Source organism: Mustela putorius, unplaced genomic scaffold, assembly GCF_011764305.1.
Source record: "Mustela putorius furo isolate JIRA1106 unplaced genomic scaffold, ASM1176430v1.1 tig00000997_pilon_pilon_pilon, whole genome shotgun sequence".
NCBI classification, from domain to species: domain Eukaryota; kingdom Metazoa; phylum Chordata; class Mammalia; order Carnivora; family Mustelidae; genus Mustela; species Mustela putorius.
This window is the reverse complement of record NW_025421527.1, coordinates 1015127-1036069: the sequence shown is the minus strand read 5'-3', so window position 1 is coordinate 1036069 and position 20943 is coordinate 1015127. Positions and strand designations below refer to the sequence as shown.

Genomic DNA, 20943 nt, shown 5'->3' with positions numbered 1-20943 from the left:
GGTCACGTTATCTCTCTACCTATTAGGTTAATGTCTCTGTGCTGATGGTCTTTTTTTTGCTGACATCTGGGGGGCTTATGTCTTAATTGTCCCTTGCTCATGCTATTGGCAAATGCTTTGTGGTTAATTGCCTTAGTTTAGGACATTTTTGCAGAAGTCATTTCTGCAAAGGCAGCAAAGCAGAATGTCAGTGTGGTTCTGTCTAATCTGAAAAACAGGGTGTTCTGTTTTATCTTAGCTGTCCTGACTCCCATATTTTCTTGTTGGGGACCCCAGCCCTGCCTACCTACCTGGTCCAACTAACTCTTAACAATAAGAATTTCCCGAAGGTTTTGGAGTGATATATGGGGTTAGGGATGGGAGTGTTTACATAGTCAGAGCTGAGTTTTAAAACACACCCCACCAAAAAAAAAATCATTCAGACCAAAGCTCTCCTGAGTGTTGCCTCCCCTTTGAAATGTTCTCCCTTCTTTCTTTCCCTTTCTTTCTCTGACCTCTTCCTGCTTATTTTTAAGATTAACCCAGGTGGGCACGCCTGGGTGGCTCAGTGGGTTAAAGCCTCTGCCTTCGGCTCAGGTCATGATCTCAAGGAGCTTGCTTCCTCCTCTCTCTGCCTGCCTCTCCGCCTACTTGTGATCTCTGTCAAATAAATAAATAAAATCTTTATTATTTTTTTTTAAGATTTTATTTATTTATTTGAGAGAGAGACAGGGAGAGAGAGCATGAGCGAGGAGAAGGGCAGAGAGAGAAGCAGACTCCCCGTGGAGCTGGGAGCCCAATGCGGGACTTGATGTGGGACTTGATCTCGGGACTCCGAGATCATGACCTGAGCTGAAGGCAGTTGTCCAACCAACTGAGCCACCCAGGTGTCCCAATAAAATCTTTAAAAAAAAAAAAAAAAAAAGATTAGCCCGGGTGATAAGGGGCTTGACTTAATGTCTTGTTTGAATTTCAATGTGACTAATTTCCATCAATTATGGGCCCTACAGGTTAATTTGAGGAGGGAGGCCGCTGTTGTTCCTGAAGTGGAATCACTGCAGGTTGACCTAGAAAGCCACAGTCTCCTGGTACCTACCTGTCATCTCCTTACACAGGAGATGGTGGGTTCTGTGAATACTATTGGGTTTGGATTGTGGAACTCTAAGTACAGGACTTGATGATAAACTCCACAGGGAAAATCATCAGTGAATGTTCAGGGCATGTTGTAGTCAATTATACCTTCCTAACCGCACCTCCCAGTGGCAAATAATCACTTTTTGCTTTGACCCCCTCACCCTTTTTACCCATAGTTCTTTCATGGGATTGTTACTTTCTTTTTTGTATTTATTTACTTACTGATCCTGATAAGACTATAAACTTCTTGAGGAAAATTACATGTTTGTATCATTGAATCCCCTAAAGCCCTTTCATATACTCGGGCAAAAAGTTAATACATATTAAGTGAAATTATTCAAAGAGCTAAGTGAAAGAGGCATGCATTGGATTTGTTAATGTGAAGAGCCAGAAGGCCGAAGTAGGATCAATGACTGGAAGTTTAACACCAGAAAACTGCATTTTATTTTATTTTATTATTTTTGAAGATTTTATTTGTAAATAGTCTCTACACCCAACCTGGGCCTTGAACTCCCAATGCTAAGATCGAGAGTCACATGCTCCACCTACAGAGCCAGCCACATACCCCCAGAAAACTCTACTTTAATTTAGCAACTTTCTAATGATTAAACTGTTCACTACATGAAACTTGAGTTTTGAGGTAACCATTACCGAATGCGTTCGAGCAGAGTCCTGAAGACCAGTGGCCCTAAGTGTTGAAGAAGAGATTTCTGCACTGGATAAAAAAATCAGGCCCAAGAGCCTCTAAGGTCTCTCCCAGCCCAGAAGTCAATAAAAGTGCTTTCTTTGTCAAGTATTATAGAAATGCAAAATGGTATTTTCATTTGGTGAAGAAATAAGTGAATTTGTGCTATTTAAATCCTGAAAGAAGTGCGGGAGGGCTAAATATAAATGAGATCCGAATATTAATGTAGCTGAAGTCTTAGTAGGAGTTGCGCGTCGCTCCTTCACTCCCACCCCCCCGCAAAACGAGACTCAAGAACTTATTCACTTTTCTATTCTTCTCACTCCCCTTTTCTTCCTTAAGTCACAAGTGTTCTGCAATTGATCACTGTGCTTGGGTTCCTCAAAACTGCACGCGCGCGCGCACACACACACACACGCGTGTGCGTGTGTTTAAAAATCAAAAGCGAGCTTCCCCCCCACCCCGGGTTCCTCTAGCTGTGGGTGTCACCCACATAGCCTTGAAACAAGGAACAAGAGCGCGCTGTGTTTGGCTCGTGGGCGTCCGGCCCAGGCGGGAGCTCAAGCGCAGGAACTGCGGGGCACAAAGCTAACGCAGGTGGATAGAGGCGGCTCCCTTGTCTGGGGATGGTGGTCTGCGTCGTCTCGCGCTCCTTCCTCAGCTTGGGTCTCAACTTGTGTATCCCTCCCTGCCCTGGCCAAGCCTCCCATTAGAACGGGATGGAGCCCGTTTCCGTGGGTGCCTTGCGGCCCTATCTGGGAAGCAGGTGGAGCGAACTAGACGGAGGAGTCCCTGGTGAAGAATCAGGACAAGTCAGATGTTCCACAAAATGAATTCTGTTCGCAGGTAAAACGCATACTGCAGAGTCCGAGTCCGCTCCGTTTCTGCAGAAGCCCTGGCAAGTCCTTCTGGAAGACAACGGAGGGGAACGGGAAAAAGGAGAGAGAACAAAACGGCGCACAGGGGCGCCCCCAACCTTTATAAAGAGCTCGTGCTGTCACGTGACAGAGACCCCGCCCTAAGGCGGCGGGGGCGTTCAACGTCACTTCCGTCCAGGCCGGAACTCAAGATGGCTGCGCTCTTGTTGAGGTGACTTTAGCCTGGGGCTGGGAGTCGTTGTCCGCGGCCCTCGGGAGGCCTGCGCTGTCCCTCACGTCTTGCTGACGGGTGTTTGCCCCGTGCCTGGGCAGGGAAAGGGCCCACGGGTGTGCGTGCCACGCGCTGTGGAATCCTAGGGCCCCTTCCCTCCCCCCAGCCGCTCCGGTATTCGGGGTCACCGGCCCGTTATCTCGCCCCTACTGCCTACCGACAGGTCGCGCGGCTGTCGCCCCTTCCACTTCCCCCCAAGCTCCAGTACTTTTTCCCCAGGTGGCGCTGGGCCGCTCTCAGAGCCAAGCTCCGAGGCCGTCAAGTTATGATTTGGAGGTCAGCGGATCATCCGCTAGGACTCCGAGGTCTTACTCAGGAATTGGGCCTCGGGGACAGGGATCGTGGTGTGCTCTGTCTTTGCTTATACCTGCCGCAAACGCCAGTGCTGGCTGTGAGCGGGCAGTCCGAGTCCCTCCCGGGCCCCTGGCGGAGGGGATAGGAGGCCTAGAGCCTTACGGCGCTGGCGATTAGCAACAGCGCCGGTAGCGGTCGCTCCGCCGCCCCACAGCAGCCCGGCTAATTCAGTTGTAATTTCTCTTTGCGTTTGGGGTGAGAAGGGAGGGGGAGTGGATGTCTCAGTTTTTCCATACGAGGTCATTCACTGTCCGGAGTACTCTAAGATTTCCTTCCATTCTGAGCTGTCCTCTTTCTAGGTTTCATTCTCTACTCGGAGCCCTTATAGACGCAGCAACTTCAGTGACTTTAGACCCTCTTGGTACAAAGGCCAGCACAGTTTCGTGCCAGGCCTATTTTTGGAAACTGTTGCTGTGGAAAGTTAGTTTTAATGTTGTTGAGATTTAATTCCTGATTTCCCCAAATGTCTTCTCATTTCTTTTTCCACTAGAGTCACCCAGTATAAAAATAGAGGGACTTTTGTTTAGTTTTTCTCTGTGACAAAATGATTCCTCTTGCAGTGGAGATCAGGAATGGGTTACTTTAATCCATCATTTTCCTCCCTGTCTCTTATTTCCAAATGTATCTCCCCCCCCCCTTAAGGTATGCCAGGGCCAGTCATGCCAGACCTGCATTCTTTATTCCAGGTAGTTTTGCCATAATTGACTGATTTTGAATTCTTTGGTATATTTTGGTAGATGTCAGGGACTTTTGGTAGAATTAACATTTGGCTGGCTGTGATCATATTGGTTCTAAACAGACTTTCAGGATAATTTAGAAGCTGACAGTTATCGTACTCATTAAGCATACACTTTTTGAGATGTGTAGGATGGTCACCACTAGCATTGAATCCTAGATTCAATGAAAGATTTCAATGAAAGAGAAGAAATAGACTTCTCTTTCATTAGTAGTAACCTGAAGTTCATGGGAAGGGCACCTCTCTTCTTTTCTCACAAGGGCTTTCTTAAGAGGGGACATAGGGAATTAAATTTTTTTTTAAGATGTATTTTATTTATTTTAGAAACAGAGAACATGTTTGCAGAGGGGAGAGAATCTCAAGCAGACTCCCTGCTGAGCAGAGAGTGGGTTGAGGTCCCAGGGCTCAGTCTCACGACTCTGAGATCATGACCTGTGCTGAATTCAAGAGTTGGGCGCCCAAGCCATTGAGCCACCCAGGTGCCCCCCAAGTTTTTTTTTTTTTTTTCTGATGGATGTTGTGAGTCAAGTTGCATTTCACTACAGGGATTTGGAACTGTTCATAATGTGATGATTTAGCCTCAGAGGAACATACCTTCTAAGCAATTATAGGAGCTGGTTTCTAGTTCTGGTATTGTCACGAATTCCATTATTTTGGACAAGTCAACGTCACCAGTTCCATGATTGTGGTTTCCTCATTGTGAATGAAAATAGCAATAACTTGGGCCCATTTAAAAAGAAGTATTGGTTAAACATTTTTAATGTTTGGCTAACTAAAAATTATTAGTGCTCAGAGTACTGTATATCATGACTTTTGAATAGTGCTCTATATTTTGTATATTCCCCAAACAGTTCGCAGACTAGCCAGGAATAAATAACCTGCTGAGTAATGCACGCTCTGTTGGCACTCAGTCCAGAAGTGCCTTGCCAAAGCCAAGATGGAAATTCAGAACTAAGCTAAGAACAGCTAGGCTTCTAATAAAGTTCATGGTGCTTAAGCACAAAGTCACCAAGAGTCATTAACTATCTGCACATCATATTAAGTGCTACTTGTGAAACACCTCTAAAAATAAGGTTTAACTTTACATATATAAGACTGCTTTTTAAAATAAGCATATTCATTTACAAAACCATTTTTTTTGAGCCTCTCTTATGTGTCAGACATTATTACAGGTGTTCTGGACACAAAGCATTCCAGTCCTATCCTGGAAGAGCTCAGGCTAGCAGAGGAGAAAATAGATTAATTATTAAACAGCATAATCTGTGTTGATACAGAGATAAAAAGTGGTGTAGAAGCAAGGCCCAAGCAAGGCTGAAGAAACTGAAGTCGCCGTCCAGGAGTTGTTGGGTTTTGAAGGATGATTTTGTCAGAGTGTGAGCGAGGTTCCCCTGAAAGAACAGCACGAGCAGAAGCATGTGGTCCTACGATGGCTTGCTCTTTCTTGGTGTATGTGTATAATACTCTGTGTGGTAGACGTATGAGGGGCTGAAGGGAATTTGTGGGAGAATGGGTCTAGACCTTGAACTGCAAGCAGCGGGGAACTGTTAAAAGTCTTTGGGGCAGAAGAGCAATGACATCAGCTTTATTCTTCAGGAAGTTAGCTTCGGTAATATTGAATGATAGGGAAGAGAGGGATGCTAGGGAAAGAGTCCAAGAGCTCCTTTTATAGTCCTCTTTGTGAGAAATGAAAAGAATAAGGACTAAGACAACGGACTGAAGTTTCTTGGACAGTCCTGATAGGATTGGGTGACGCCTCGCATATGTATGGGGGGGTGAGAGGAAAGAAGAAATCAGGCTGTAGCTTGGGAGTAGGTTGAGTGCTAATAGCCATTAATGAGAACTTTTTAAAGATTTTATTTATTAATTTGATAGACAGTGAGAGAGGGAATGCAAGCAGGGGGAATGGGAGAGAGAGAAGCAGGCTTCTGCTGAGCAGGGAGCCTGAGGCGGGGCTCAATCCCAGGACCCTGAGATCATGACCTGAGCTAAAGGCAGACACTTGACAACTGAGCCACCCAGGTGCTCCTAATGAGAACTTTTGTGTACAGATGATTCCCCTTCATCCTGTCCTTCAAAGTTACAGATATTTTAGAGTTGCTCTTACCCCAGATATTTCTAAAACTTTTTGGCATACCATCAGATCAAGTCATATCGAGGTCATATAAGAGAAACTCATTATATTGTAGTCACCCTTGTTTTGCACCAAAAATGTTTTATTTAGTTTGATCCCATAGACTTGGCTTTGAATAACTTTTGTTTTTTTCCAAAAGTCAAATCCATTTTCAGCAGATGAATATTTTTATCACGACTGAGCATTTTAAAAAGAATGTGATGTTAATTCTAAAGACCTTGGTGAGACCAATGAAATATTAGTAATATATATATGGATGATATTGCAGTTTTGAGACTGCTTTTCTGTACATTTTCTTATGTAATCCTCCCAGTGACCAATCAGGTAGGTCCTGTGAGTCCCATTTCATAAGTGAAAAAGCTGCAGCCCGGTGAGTCCATAAAGTCACACAACTTAGGCTAACCGGAACTCCAGTGTGACTCTTTTACTTTACTGTCCTTTCTGCCTCACTGTTGCCCGAATCCAGAGAAGAGTTGCAGAAATGATTTGAGAGCAGTGGTTACATTTTGGGTAGACCTGTATAATGTATTTAAAAGGGAACAGTACTAACTAGAGTGATACATTCTGGCATATTAATTAAAAATAACGAACTGTCGGGGTGCCTGGGTGGCTCAGTGGGTTAAGCCTCTGCCTTCGGCCCAGGTCATGATCCCAGAGTCCTGGGATCGAGCCCCATATCCGGCTGTCTGCTGTGCAGGGAGCCTGCTTCCCTCCCTCTCTCTCTGCCTGCCTCTCTGCTTACTTGTGATCTCTGTCAAAATAAATAAAATCTTTAAAAAAAATATATCGTGCTGTTACCTTTTAGCTGTAACATATAAAGTTCAAGCTCTTAGTAGAACTTTCAGAGTTCCTGGTCTCACATGAAAGGCAAGGATAGATACCTACTTTTGTCATATTTTGGTTAAGGCTAGAAGTTTGTGCAACTGGGGTCTGTTAGGGCCTTGGGGAAAGCTTACATTGGCATTTGTCTGGGAAACAATAGCACTAGACAGAGTGCTGTAGATTCCAACCCACATCTGCAAACTCTTGCCGGGTAGCTGGGGGCCTGGACCCAGCCTGGTGCGAGGAATGCGTGCCCTGCAACTCCAGGGCCACAATTACTTCAATTGATGGAAGACATTTGTTCCCACTTCTTTCTGGGAGCCTTGGGGGCACAATGTCAGTATTCACCTCCTGCCGCCAAAGCTGGAAAGATGGAGGAGCTGAAGGAAGTGTTGATTGGATTATTTTGCCTTCAGGCAGTGGCCCCTTCTCCTGTCCTGTGTAGAGCAGAGGGATTTTGAACTGTTCATGCATCTAGTATCAGCATGTCAGTGGTGTGAGGGACACCATGAGCTTTTTTTTTTTTAGAAGATCATTGGATCTCAAGGAGATTTTATATCCTCACAGTGCCTTACATATAATAGATATACCATAAACTTTTGTAGAATCAATGTGTTTTTAATTCTAGTCCCAGAAATTCACTTTCTTAAATACTTTTGGAAAGATTTGATATAATGTTGAATAAAGGGGTGTAGTGGTCCTGCTTTTCATAATACTATGTGAACTCTGGGTCAGGTAAATTCACTTTCCGTAGAATGCCTGGGCACATCTTCATTTTAGACTTGAAAAGCAGTTTTTGTACTGATGTATACCTTTTCAAAAATCATAACTTTTTGGTAGGAAACTTGTGTACCCTCTTCACATAACTCTTAACTATTCAGGGAAATCTTTGCATTTCCATGCTTTTTTGACTTGAAGTTCAGCCACCTTGTCTGGAACTTGATGGTAGTTCCTAAAATGATAGCTTAATAGTTAGGCCCCTCCTCCCACACACCCCGGATTCTTCAACCTTCTTAATTCATCCATTTGCAGCAGTTAACTAAGGTATATCCTTACCCTGATTCTTATTCTTGTTCTTATTTACTTCTGTCCTTTACTCATCACCTCCTTTAAGACCTAACTTGAGGGACGCCTGGGTGGCTCAGTTGGTTAAGCAGCTGCCTTCGGCTCAGGTCATGATCCCAGCATCCTGGGATCGAGTCCCACATCGGGCTCCTTGCTCGGCAGGGAGCCTGCTTCTCCCTCTGCTTCTGCCTGCCATTCTGCCTGCCTGTGCTCACTCTCTCCCCCCCTCTCTCTCTGATAAATAAATAAAATCTTTAAAAAAAAAAAAAAAAAGACCTAACTTGAAATGTTGAACGTTACTAACTCTGATTATTCTTTTATTTTGTATTATTCATGTTCAGCTAAAACTTTGTTTTGCATTTCTAGGTTATGTACGTGATTATTCCCCGGTTATTTGGAAGGCAACTATGCTCACCACTATACCACCAACGCTTCCCCGGTTATTGGAAGTGGTAGCTTTCCAACTAAAAAATTTCTCAAAGACATTGATACTGTCCTTGTTTTCATCTTACTAATTTTCCCCTCTAATCCTAAATCTAATATGGCACAAAAATAGAGAAGTTGATAAACTGACGTTGATCTCTAAATGTGTGTTGACTCTTTATTCTCTCTTGAAAAAAAAAAAAAAGAAAAAGGTTTTTATTTTTAAGTAATCTCTACATCCAACATGGGGCTCGGGGGATACAACCCTGAGAGTCAGGGTTGCAGACTCCAGCCACTGAGCCAGCCAGGCGCTCCCCCCACCCCCACTGACTCTTTATTCTCTTATCTTGCAGAAATGTTGGCCGTCATTGCCTCCGTGCCCACCTTAGTCCTCGGCTCTGCACCAGAAAGTAAGTTCCTAAATTTGTGGAGGTTATTATGACTTAACGTTTTTCCCCTCAGGGAACAGCAGTGGGGTGTTGGTTTAGATTTTCGGGGTACATATGAAAGAAGGAAGTTCCAGATGGTTAGCTGAAAATTTAGTGATTGTGGTCACTATTTTTCTCATCTTGGTAGCAGAAGGAAGGATAAGAATATTAAACTTTAAATTTGGGAAATGTTTTATACGTTCAGAAAAGTTGAAGAGTAGTGCAGTGGAGTTCTAGATACATTTCACTTAGATTCATCAGTTGTTAACATTCCGCTGTGTTTACTTAGAGTTTTATGTATTTTAGGTTGTGTCTATGAAATTGTAATTTTTGTTGGTCAAAGCTGGTCTAAGATTGACAATTTAGTGTGGTCCAGACTGATGTGTATTTAATTATTGTTAGTATTTTCTCTGAATTCTTGGAGATTAAGTTGCCAACACTGTGACGCTTTGCTTCTAAATACTTCTTCTGAGAATAAGAACATTATCTTATATATAACAGTATAATTATACAAACACAATTATTGAATTCAGGAAATTTAACATTGATGTACTCTTACCCAGCATGCAGTTAGTTTTCAGATTTTCCATTTGTCCCAAATAATGTACTTTATAGAAATACAGTCTTCTGTTCCCCATCCAGGAGCTGATCAGGCTCACACATTCTATTTACTTGTCATATTCCTTAGCATCCTTTAATCTGGAATCGCTTCTTAGCCTTCCTTGGCCTTTTGTGGCACATTTTTTGAAGAATACAGGCCAGTTATTTTGTAGAATGTTTCTCAAATTGGGTTTGTCTGGCCGTTTCCTATAATTTAGAGTCAAGTTACCCGTTTTCGGCAGGAGTCATACTTAAGTGTTGTGTACTGCCTGTTACATTCACATCGGGGGCATGTGATCATGTGAATAAGGGAATGTCTGCTAGGTATTTTTCCACTATGAAGTTACTGTTTTTTTCTTTCTTTAGTGCAATCTATGGGTAGGTTATATTTTCTTGAGGGGAATGGAATTATGTTTAATATGGGTACATAATAAATTAAATTGTTGAACACAGCCATCCAACACTTGGCTTCAACCCAACCCAGTGACAAGGGAAACCGAGAAACTGTTCGGAGGTACCGAGCTGATCCAGTTCTTGATTTTTGAGAACCTGAAAGGTGTCTGGACAAAACAGATAAGAGCAGGTGGTTATGTATGAGACAACACCCGTGGCCTGGGGGAAGGGTGATTCATTTATGTAAATGTTTTTAAAATATTGTCCTCGCTCTGCTGTACAATGCAAAGGAAGTTGAGCTTCTTTTGCTTGACCTATGTGTTGTGTGTTGGGGGTTTGGGAAGAGGAGTTCTCCCCTGATATGACCTCCCTGGGTGATTGAGGTGATTACTGAGTCAGACTTGGCATAGCGATGGGGAGTGGATGAACATGTTTTCCTTCTGCAGTGGGTTCATCCAGCCCAGCTTAGAGCTTAGCTTTTTTGATTTAACTTTTTGTTAAGCCAAGTTTACTTTTAATCATTTTAAAACCTTCTGGTTTTATTTTAGTGCTGTTCCTTTGGGAACCACAGCCAAGGAAGAGATGGAGAGGTTCTGGAATAAGAACACCGACTTAAACCGTCCTCTGTCTCCCCATATCACCATCTACAGGTAAGGCCTCTGGAACCAGGGAGTCGAGAAGTAATGGGTGAAGGTTCTGGAGGTTGGGCCAGTATTTCCCTCAGGCCTTTTATATAAGAAAAAGACTGTTTTCTGTCTTCTGGCCTTAGAGGGTATTTTATCCTGTAGAATTACCATTTGGAAAACGCTGGTGGGTCAAAATGTAATATCCATTAATTGAAAAACATTATTGTGAAACAGTTTCAAATTTACATAAATGTTACAAAAACAGTACACCGAATTCCTGTAGAGCTGTATGTGCAGTCCCAATTCATTAACATGCCCAGATGATTTAAGTTCAAGTGCAAGATGATGTTCCATCAGTCCTGTAATGCTGTAACAAGTTAGCACAAACTTTGTGGCTTAAAACAACACACTTGCTGCCTTACAGTTCCATAGGTCAGAAGGCTGACACAGGTCTCACTGGGTTAAAATTAAGATGTTGGTAGGGCTGCATTCCCTTCTGGAGGCTCACAGGAAGAATCTGTGTCCTTGTGTGGTTTGTAGAGGCTGCCGTGAGTTCCTTGGCTTGTGGCCTCCTCCCTCCTCTTCAAAACCAGTGATGATGGGTGACGTTCTTCTTCCTCCCACCACTTTGACCCTGCTTCCTTTGTCACATTTCTTCTCCATTCCCTCCTTCTGCCAGCTTCTCCCCCTTTTAAGGACCTTTGTGATTATGTTGGGACCATCCAGGTAATCCCTAATCCTGGATAGTCTCCTTAGCTTAAGGTGAGTTTATTAACAAATTTAGCTTCATCTGCAACTTTAAATTCCCCTTTGCCATTTAAGGTAAAATACAGGTTCCAGGGCCTAGAATGTGGCCATCTTTAGGGAGGTTGTTACTCTGCCTATCACAGACCCTTAATCCTTGAGTACATGTTTCTTAAATTCAAGGACACTGTAGGGTGGCTTGGTCGATTAAACATCCGATACTAGATCGGGTCCTGATCTCAGGGTGGGGAGATTGATCTCAGCCACAGGATTCCCTCACCCTCTCCCTCTGCCTCTTCCCGCCCCCACCCCTCTCTAAAAAAAAAAAAAAAACAATGCAGGGACACTCATAGTACAACCATCACAATCAGAAAATTAACTTTGACCCAGTGTCACCATCCCATTCAGATATTGTCGGTTGTCCTAGTAATGTCCTCTATAGGTCCAGGATCCAGCCTAGGATCGTGTGTTGCATTTAGTTGTCTCTTTAACTCTTAATCTCCTTCAAGTGTGGAACAGTTTTTTAGTCTTTCCCTATCTTTCATGACATTAACATTTTTAAGTGTTCCCGTTCACATTTGCCTGGTGTTTTCCTGTGATTTGTGAATTTTTGGCAGGAGTAGCTCTGAAGTGATGTTGTGGTCTCAGTGCATAGGAGTGCGGGGGTGGGGATGGGGGCTATGCGTGATGATTGATCCATTACTGGTGATGTTGACATTTATCTAGTTACAGTGTGTCTGCTTAGGTTTCTCCATGTATAAAGTTAGTGAGTACAGATACTGTGTTTATAATTGTTAATTATTTTGTGGTGAGACTTCCTTCTATTGATGATACTTACCGTCAGCATTTATTAGTTATTACTAGGAATCGGTTATTACTCCGGTAGTTGCCAGATTGTACTTTTTCTAATTCCACCATACCCAGTAGATTTCTTTACAAGTAAATTAATAAATAAGTAGGCTAAAGCTTGCTTTCTTTATCAGTACAGATTTAAGGGTTCCTAAAAGGAAAAACTCATGTCTCCTCTACTCTCAGGACACCAACTAAAGGAAAAACAGCACTGTTTCCTCTCTGCTTTCAGCACTTCAGACATCAAATGTGTGGAGGTTTTTCCCACACCAGCCAGTTTCCCAACTCCCTGGATACCAGTTAGAGTAATTCATTTATGACATATACTATCTGGAGTTAGTGCAGACTCCACAGGTCAGGGGCTCAGTCCCACAAGACTGTCCCCCACTCCAGATGCCAGTTTGCAATCCTGTGCTTTTGACTGACCAACTATAAATCACGGGTTCTTTCTACCCCCTCCTCACATCATATGAGTAGATCAGTAATTTGCTAGAGTTGCTTACAGAACTTGGAAACATTTACTTATGTTCACTAGTTACATTACAAGGGCTAGTTCCATTAGTTCCATTACAGCTGGTACAGATCAACAGCCAGGTACCCTTGTAGGTGCCTCTGTGTCAGGAACAGTTCCCAGCACCACAGCTTCTGTCCCCGTGGAGTTGGGATACACCACACTCTTGACATGTGGATATCCTTAGCAACCTGGAAACTCAGACTTCTTCACTTTTGGGATTTTTATGGTAGGCAGGACCAGATATTAACTTAATCTCTAGCCCCTTTTGCCTCCCTGGAAAAAGAAGGGGTGGGCCTAAAAGCTGTAATCATGTCTCAGTCTTTCCGGTAACCAGCCTCCATCCCGAGTCACCTCATTAAAACAAAAGACACTCTTACCACCCAGGAAATTCCAAGGGATTTAGGAGCTGTGTGTCAGGAATCAGGGTCAAAGACCAAATCTGAGGACAAAAGCTGTTCCAGCACTCCTCCTGTCACTCCGGACATTATAAGGGTTTTAGGAGCTCAGTGTCAGGAACCAGGAATGGAGACCGTGTATATACGTGTTTCTTATTATTTCACAGTTCCTGTTTTGCCCAAAGGGTTCCATTGTTACTCTCTTTTGTTTTGGCGTCCAAACTGTCCCACATTCAGCCAGCGGGGGCTCTTCAGGATGGTTCCTGTGCAGTCAAGATCTGGGTGCTAGATGTGCTCATTGCTACCAGGCTTTCGTGGTTTCTAGGCCTTCTCAGTAGGGAGAGCTGGGATGTATGTGTGCGCAGACCCAGAGGCACAGGGATGTGTGAGTGTACACATGGACTCAGGTACATCTGGTGTCCTTGGAAGTAACTTGGATTGCTGCTGTGCTGGTGTTGGAGAAAATCCCCTCTCGAGCTGCTCCTCGAGCTCCACTGCCCCCCTCTTGGGTTTTTGCCAGGGAGGCTGGCCATTTTTTAACCACCTCCACAAATACCACAACCCTTCAGATTTTTTCCAAGCCAGATTCCAGAAATAATTCTGATTGCAGAAATTGGACATTGTACTAAAACAGAAGGAGCCTAATAAGTGATCTTAATCCTTGTAACTTTATGGCAAAGCTTTTTTTAAGAGAAAAGATTTGGGGGGGAGGATTATAATGGGAAGAACTTATATTATTCTAAATTTATATTTAAAGCCATGGCCTGGGGGGAAGTGGGTGGCTCAGTCGGCTAAGTCTCTTCCTTCAGTTCAGGTCATGATCCCAGGGTCCTGGGATCGAGCCCCATGTCGGGCTCCTGAGCAGGGAGCCTGCTTCTCCCTCTCTCTCTGCCCTCCCCCTGCTTGTGTGCTCGCTTGCACGCTCTTTCTCTCTCAAATAACTAAACAAAATCTTCAAAAAAAAAAGCAAACCTTTATTTTAAAATTTAATTACATCATCAACCACATTGGTTTTCAGAGTGCTCCTTGGGGCTTTGGATATTCTACTAAGCTTCGTGAATAGTTGCTGGAGGCTGGCCAACATGCACATGAAACTGTAGGCCCTGGGCCCCAGGGTAGCCAAAGCAATTTTACTTTGATCTGTTTTACATTTTGCGTTTTTGCATTTCAACAAAGGTGCTGTTCACACACACACACAAAGTTAGAAGTCACCTTTGTACCTAATGAGTGAATATCTTCTGCAGTATTTTCATGTGGTTCTCTGCCTATGCTTGTATACCTCTAATATACAAGGAACTCACTACCCGCCTTTTCCAGTTTGGGAACTTCTCTAATTATCAGAAAGACCCTTCTTTCATTGAAGGTGCTGCAACGTACATCTTCTATCCAATGGCTCTGGTTTGACCTTGAATCATACAAAATAAATCTAAGCACACTGTTTATTGATTTTGAATATCTTTTCATATGCTTATTGGCTACATGCATATCTTCTTTGGAGAAAGGAGTATTTAAATCCCATGTTCATTTTTTAATTGGGTTGTCTTTTTAAAAAATGTTTTGTTGTGGTAAAACATGCATAGTATAAAACTTGCCATTTTAACCATTTTTAAGTGCACCATTCAGTGGCATTAAACCTAGTCACCTTGTACAAACCATCACCACTCTCCATCTCCAGAATCCTTTTATATTCTTGAACTGGAACTCTGTACTCACTGAACAGTAATTCCCATTCTCCTCTGACCCCAACCCCAGCCTCTAACCATTCGATTTTCTCTCTCTATAAATCTGACTCCTCTTCATGCCTCATAAAATGGAATCATACAATGCCCGTCCTTTTGTGCCCGGCTTATTGCACTTGGCACAGAGTCTTCAAGGTTCATCCATATCGTAGACTGTGTCAGAAGTCCACTCCTTTCTGAGGCTAAGTAAATCCTCTCTTCTCTGTGTCGCTACGGTCTGGTTACCCGTTCATCCTCGCGGGGCCATTGTGTTGTTCCCACCTCTCGGCTCTTGGGAATAGCGCTGCGGTGAGTATCTGTGTGCGAGTACCTCTGAGTCTCTGATTTCAGAGAACCGGAACCGAATTGCTGGATCACATGGTAATTCTTTATTTAATTTTTTCAGGAGCCCGCTCTACTGTTTTCCACAGGAGCTGTGCTGTTTCATGTTCCCATCAGCAGTGCGCAAGCGTTCCACTTTCTCTACCTCCTTATCAACACTTGTTTTTTATTGTTTTTAATAACAGCCATCCTAAGGGTGTGAAGGGGTATTGCATTCTAATTTTGATTGTCATCTCCCTAATGATCAGTGATGCTGAGTATCTTTTCATATACTGGCTGGCCATTTGTATATCTTCCTTGGAGAAATGCTTTTTACTTTGTCAGTGGTATTTTTTTTTTTAAAGATTTTATTTATTTATTTGACACACAGAGATCACAAGTAGGCAGAGAGGCAGACAGAGAGAGGGGGAAGCAGGCTCCCTGCTGAGCAGAGAGCCCAATGTGGGGCTCCATCCCAGGACCTTGAGATCACGACCTAAGCTGAAGTCAGAGGGTTTAACCCACTGAGCCACCCAGTGCCCCTCTAGGTTTTCCTTGATTAACATTCTACTAACAATCAAAAAAGGAAATATATTTTTTTAAAGCATCCTAGTTTGTTTGCTTTTTTAAATACATTTTTTTTTAAGCATCCTAGTTTGTTTGTTTTTTTAAAGTGTTTATTTATTTATTTGACAGAGATCACAGAGAGGCAGGCAGAGAAAGGATGCGGAGCAGGCTCCCCATTGAGCCGAGAGCACAATGCGGGGTCACTGTGGGGCTCAATCCCAGGACCCTGGGATCATGACCTGAGCCGAAGGCAGACGCTTAACCCACTGAGCCACCCAGGCGCCTCAAAATTAATACATTTCAAATCATTTATTGGTTGATTGCTCCCAGTGTGCTTGATAATCTTTTAGGAGTTGGAAATATGAAGATGAGTAAGATCTTACCTGAATTCAAAGGGATCTCATTGTGTCCTGAGAAAAACTTTTCCTGAAGGAAAATTTTAGTGGCTCTTAGTGATTCTCTTTTCTATAAGTGAATTAAAACAATCTTGATTTCCTGTACTAGACTCTTAACTTACGTTCTACCAGGAAATAGTGGGAACGATCTGCCTTTGCTCTGTGATGTCTAGGCCTCAGCTATAAAACAAAGGCTGGGGGCGCCTGGGTGGCTCAGTCGTTAAGCGACTGCCTTTGGCTCAGGTCATAATCCCGGGGTCCTGGGATCAAGCCCCGCATTGGGCTCCCTGCTTGGTGGGAGGCCTGCTTCTCCCTCTCGCACTCCCTGGGCTTGCGTTCTCTCCCTCACTGTGTCTCTCTCTCTGTCAAATAAATAAATAAAAATCTTTAAAAAATAAAGCCCACCAAGGCTGGGGCTGAATTAATCTGGAGATCTGTTTGCTCACATGACTTGGGTTCATTCTGGCTGTTAGGGGGGTCATCCTTGAATTCCCGCCTGAGTCTTCCCACCTGAGCCCTCCGCAGGGGGCTGCTGGGGCTTCCTCGCTTCCTCACAGCCCGAGAGGGTGTGATTTGGAAGTCACGCGGTGTCACTTCTGCTACATTCTCTTTCTTGAAGCCATCAATCCTGACGTTCTGCCCAGGGTCAGGGGGCTCAGCACTTAACATGCCTGCTAAGGAGTGACAAGACTCTAGAAGGCCATGCGGGACCGGATCTGGTACTGTGGTTGTTCAGGAAATAAAATCTCCTTTACCTCCTCAGCACCTAGCCGACCCAGGCTGTGGCTGTAACCATTTTTTGAAAATTAGGGTCACGTTTGACTCAAGCAGTTTCTCGTCTCACCCCCACTTTTCCGCTTTGGTATTTCTGAATATCCAGAGCTCTGCGCACGCGTCATCTGGTAGACCTTCCAGTCATGGGATTTCATTCGCTGGCCATGAGCCCTAAGTCCATTTGGAATGCTACGCGTGTCTTACAATTTCCCCACCTCTGTTTTTTTCAGTTCTCTCAAATCAATATTTGTTCTGTCTTTTTCAGTCTGATAATCATTCTCTTTGACAAATAAAATAGTTGAGCAATCTGCTTTGTACTCTGTCATCTATTAACATAAAATCGTCCATCCCGGTTAGGAGGCTTGCTTTCCCTGAATACAATGTTAAAAGCCCCTTTTTGTTGTCCTTGACATTTCTGCAAGCCTCAGCTCATTCTGGGTTTTAGTCTCCTGATTCATCTAACCAAATTCTGTCATTGTTCTCTGCTTGCCTTTTGTTATGTGGCTCTTCTTCCGCCTTTTAGATTTATCCTGTTAAGTCTGAGTTAAGCAGAGTGGTGTCTAGCCAGTTTTTTGGGGTGTCTTTAGCCATTACTCCTTTCTTACTGTGACCATTTTCATTACATAGTTAGAATTTATTTCCGAGATTTTTTTTCAGCCTACTTGAGTAGCTTCCCGTTAGAGTTGTGAAAATATGGTCTGATTATGCTCAGCATTTCCTCTCTAAGCTGAGTTTCCAGGATGAATGTTAACTTTATCCAAAGACTCCCGTGCTTTCCATTTCACTAAACAGTCCTCTCGAGCATGAGAACTAGGTCTAGAATATAGCAGTGTTAATTGTCCTTCTACGGAAATGCTCTGGCAAATTAATGATTCAGAACATGATTTGATGACAAAGTGTTTCAAAATGATGATGGATTAAGAAAATGTTTACTAAATCCAGGAAAACTGGATTTAAAAATTTGGGATAGGAAGTTTATTAGGGAATAAATGATATGCTCACTGTGAATATTTACAGGCGCGTAATAAGAAGGAGTTCAAGGGTGGCTGTATATTCTATGAAAGTTGATCAACAAAACTCACTTCATGTTCCTTTAACTTCGGTCACATGACTGGTGCAAGGAAGGATCCAGGTGGTTGTCTTCTAGTGATTATTTTCTGACTAGACGTAACTGTAATTGGTGTCTTTGACCCACTCAAGTCGTTTCGTCTTACGAAAGGAGGAGTTAAGAGTTGTGATTGATCCCGTCTGGTAAAAGGAGGGATGCTTCTCCTGAAATTAATCACTAGAAAGTGGAAACACAAGAATGCAAAAGCTGTTCTTGTTTTTATGTGTGAATAGTACCTATTTCCAAAGTGGTTCATATTCTCTTTGCCACAATAGAGTCTCTGTTGTGGTATCATATTTTCCTTTTTTAATATTTATTTATTTATTTTTAAAGATTTTATGTATTTATTTGACACAGAGAGAGATCACAAGTAGCAGAGAGGCAGGCAGAGAGAGTGGGGGAAGCAGGCTCCCCACTGAGGAGAGAGCCCGACGCTGGGCTCCATCCCAGGACCATGAGATCATGACCTGAGCCAAAGGCAGAGGCTTAACCCACCGAATCACCCAGGTGTCCCATATCTTCCTTTTTGTAATTGCCTTTGTGTATTTCTTTGCAGCTGGTCTCTTCCCATGGCGATGTCCATTTGCCACCGTGGTACTGGCGTGGCCTTGAGTGCAGGTATGTACATGGGTACTTATGCACACGTGGGCACGCGCGCGCTTCGAAGAACGTTGCTGTTTCTGTGGCTCTTGGTGCAGCCTCCTGTACAAATCAGCAACTTGATTTAGAGAAAAGGATGAGTCCTTTTAAGCTTATTGTTCATTCCTTTAACCATTCATTCTGGGTTCCCACTGTGCTCAGGTTCTGTTCTTAGCCAGTTTTTTGGTCTCCAACTCACAACCCTGAGAGTCGTGTGGTCTTCCGAGTGATCCCACTGGATGCCCCTACTTAGCCAGTTTTTAAATCATCCTAGCACATCCTGATGTTGTACTTATTGAAGTCACAGAGAGCAAAGCTAGAAATGTCATAGAGATGGGCTGGCCGGCTCAACATTGACCAGACACAGTCCAAGATGAGTCATCAACCTCATTCTTCCGGAAAGTTAGTTTTAGCACCCATTCTTTGTCACTTAGAATTGATCAGACCCCAAAAGATGAAGTCAGTCTCCAGTCTCACAAAATCTTGGTTTCCAGCCCAGAATGTCTATTTATTTCCTTACGAACGATGACTTGTATGCTGGTCTCCGTGCGTACAGGTCAGGTAGTGACATCTGTTACAGGTAGGAAGTATGCGGATCTTCATCAAGTTTTGGGATCTGATGCGCCTTTCCACAATAGAGAGATACTTTCCAAGGGATCAGCTATATTTAAAATTTTTCCCTGGCTTGTCCTGGAGTCATGGACTTATTTCTGTTTTCTCTGTTATTCTTCAGGGCCTCCCTGGGCTCCTCTAGACTCTTTTTACTGAAGTAGTCATCGGCAGGATTGGGGGCTCAAGTAGAGGGACCTCGTATTCAGGGAGCTGCTGCTGAGACCCCGGCAGAGACCGCGCTTGTGCCATTCACGCTCAGATTTGTTTTGTTGATAGTCAAGTAGGGTAGGAGTTCCTGATGTTGTCATCCCTTCGGTTGGTGAAGGGAGCCCAGGTAGAAGGATGATTGATGTTTTCTGGGAATCTGTAGTTTCTGGTTTTCAACTCACCGGGACTGAAGTGATACGATACGTTTCACGATGGGCTCTTCTAGCGGGAAGTTCATAGTTGCCCTCTTCGTGCTTGTTCAGGATCTTCTCATAGTGGGTCTGATGACCCAGGCTTACTTGGTGGTACCCATGAGCATGTTTAATCCTAAAAGTCATTGGAAGAACAAGAATAGTTTATTAGGCTTTAGGACCCCCCCACCTTTTTCTTTTTTAAGATTTTATTTCTTTATTTGAGAGAGAAAGGGAGTGGAGCAGGGAGCCCGACATGGGATTCAGTCCTGGGACTTCGGGATCGGGACCTGAGCTGAAGACAGATGCTTAATGGACTGAGCCATCCACGCGCCCCAGATTCCCTTTTTATGCCCGTGTATTTATTACCACTGAAGGGGAAAGGGGATAGCGGCTCTCTTGTAGACTAGAATGACAAGTATTGCTTCGTCAAACATAGCTAAAGTTGATATATTTTTTCATGAGTGTGCTTAATAATCATACATGTTTTCTATTTTTACCCCCTTGGATGACCTTGTGTTCATCAGCGTGTATTTGTTTGTTTCCTCACCTTAACCCCTAATCCTGTAATGGAACATAGTGGCTGTTGTTTACATGTGGTAGTAGCTCTCATGTTTCCCTCAAATGCTAAAGGGCCATTCAGAACTGGATGGGAACCGGGTTTTGCTAGATGGACGACATGGGCAGCGCCCTGCACCTCGGCTCATTCCTCATGAACTGAGCACATTAATAAGGCCTCTACCGGCATTGTTGGAATTTCAGGAGAGTATACTTCGGATGATGACTTATGAGAACAGGGGTGAGAAGCCCGATAAATTGAACAGCAACAAGTCTCTTAGAAGATGATGTGCACTGGACCAAATGGTCAGAAGAATTAGATCATTTGGCCTGAAATGAAGTCAGTCCCAGCAAATGTAATCTTTGCATTCTTGTGGCTCTCCTCCAATCTCTTCTTGATGTAACAGTAGGAAAAACAAAAACCTTATGAAAATAAATTGAATCATGTCATGCTTAGAATCATCCTTTACCGTATTTGCCTTTTGCACTTAGATTAAAATTCAAATCTCCCCGGTGCCAGAAAGTGCCCTGCCTGATCTGGCCTCGTCGAGCTCATCTCTGCCTGGCCTCCCCTTACTCTGCTCTGCCACCCTGGTCTTTGAAGTCCTTTGAGCGAGCAAAACTCTGTCTCACCCAGAGCCACTGCCTGTTTTATTCCCTCAGTCTGGAATGTCTGCCCCTACCCTTTGCCGCGGTGTGGTTAGTTCCTTCTCATCCTTTAGATCGACAGAATTGCCCACTTTGACAGTACTTTGCTTACCGCCGTCTCTGAAGGAGTTTCTCGTTCTAGATCTTTTGTCTACTTTCTGTTTTCACAGCAGTGTTC

At 43.6% G+C, this 20943-nt stretch overlaps 1 protein-coding gene across 1 annotated transcript in view; it reads left to right on the top strand.

Moving 5' to 3' along the window:
• Positions 1 to 2768: 2768 nt before the first annotated feature.
• Positions 2769 to 20943, top strand: part of SDHC (succinate dehydrogenase complex subunit C) — a 30938-nt gene continuing 12763 nt past the window's right edge. The window contains exons 1-4 of the mRNA XM_004775947.3: positions 2769 to 2887; positions 8832 to 8888; positions 10448 to 10549; positions 18467 to 18528. Of these exons, the coding sequence (XP_004776004.1) occupies positions 2868 to 2887; positions 8832 to 8888; positions 10448 to 10549; positions 18467 to 18528 (241 nt within the window). The 5' untranslated portion in view covers positions 2769 to 2867. The remainder of the gene's footprint in view (positions 2888 to 8831; positions 8889 to 10447; positions 10550 to 18466; positions 18529 to 20943) is intronic.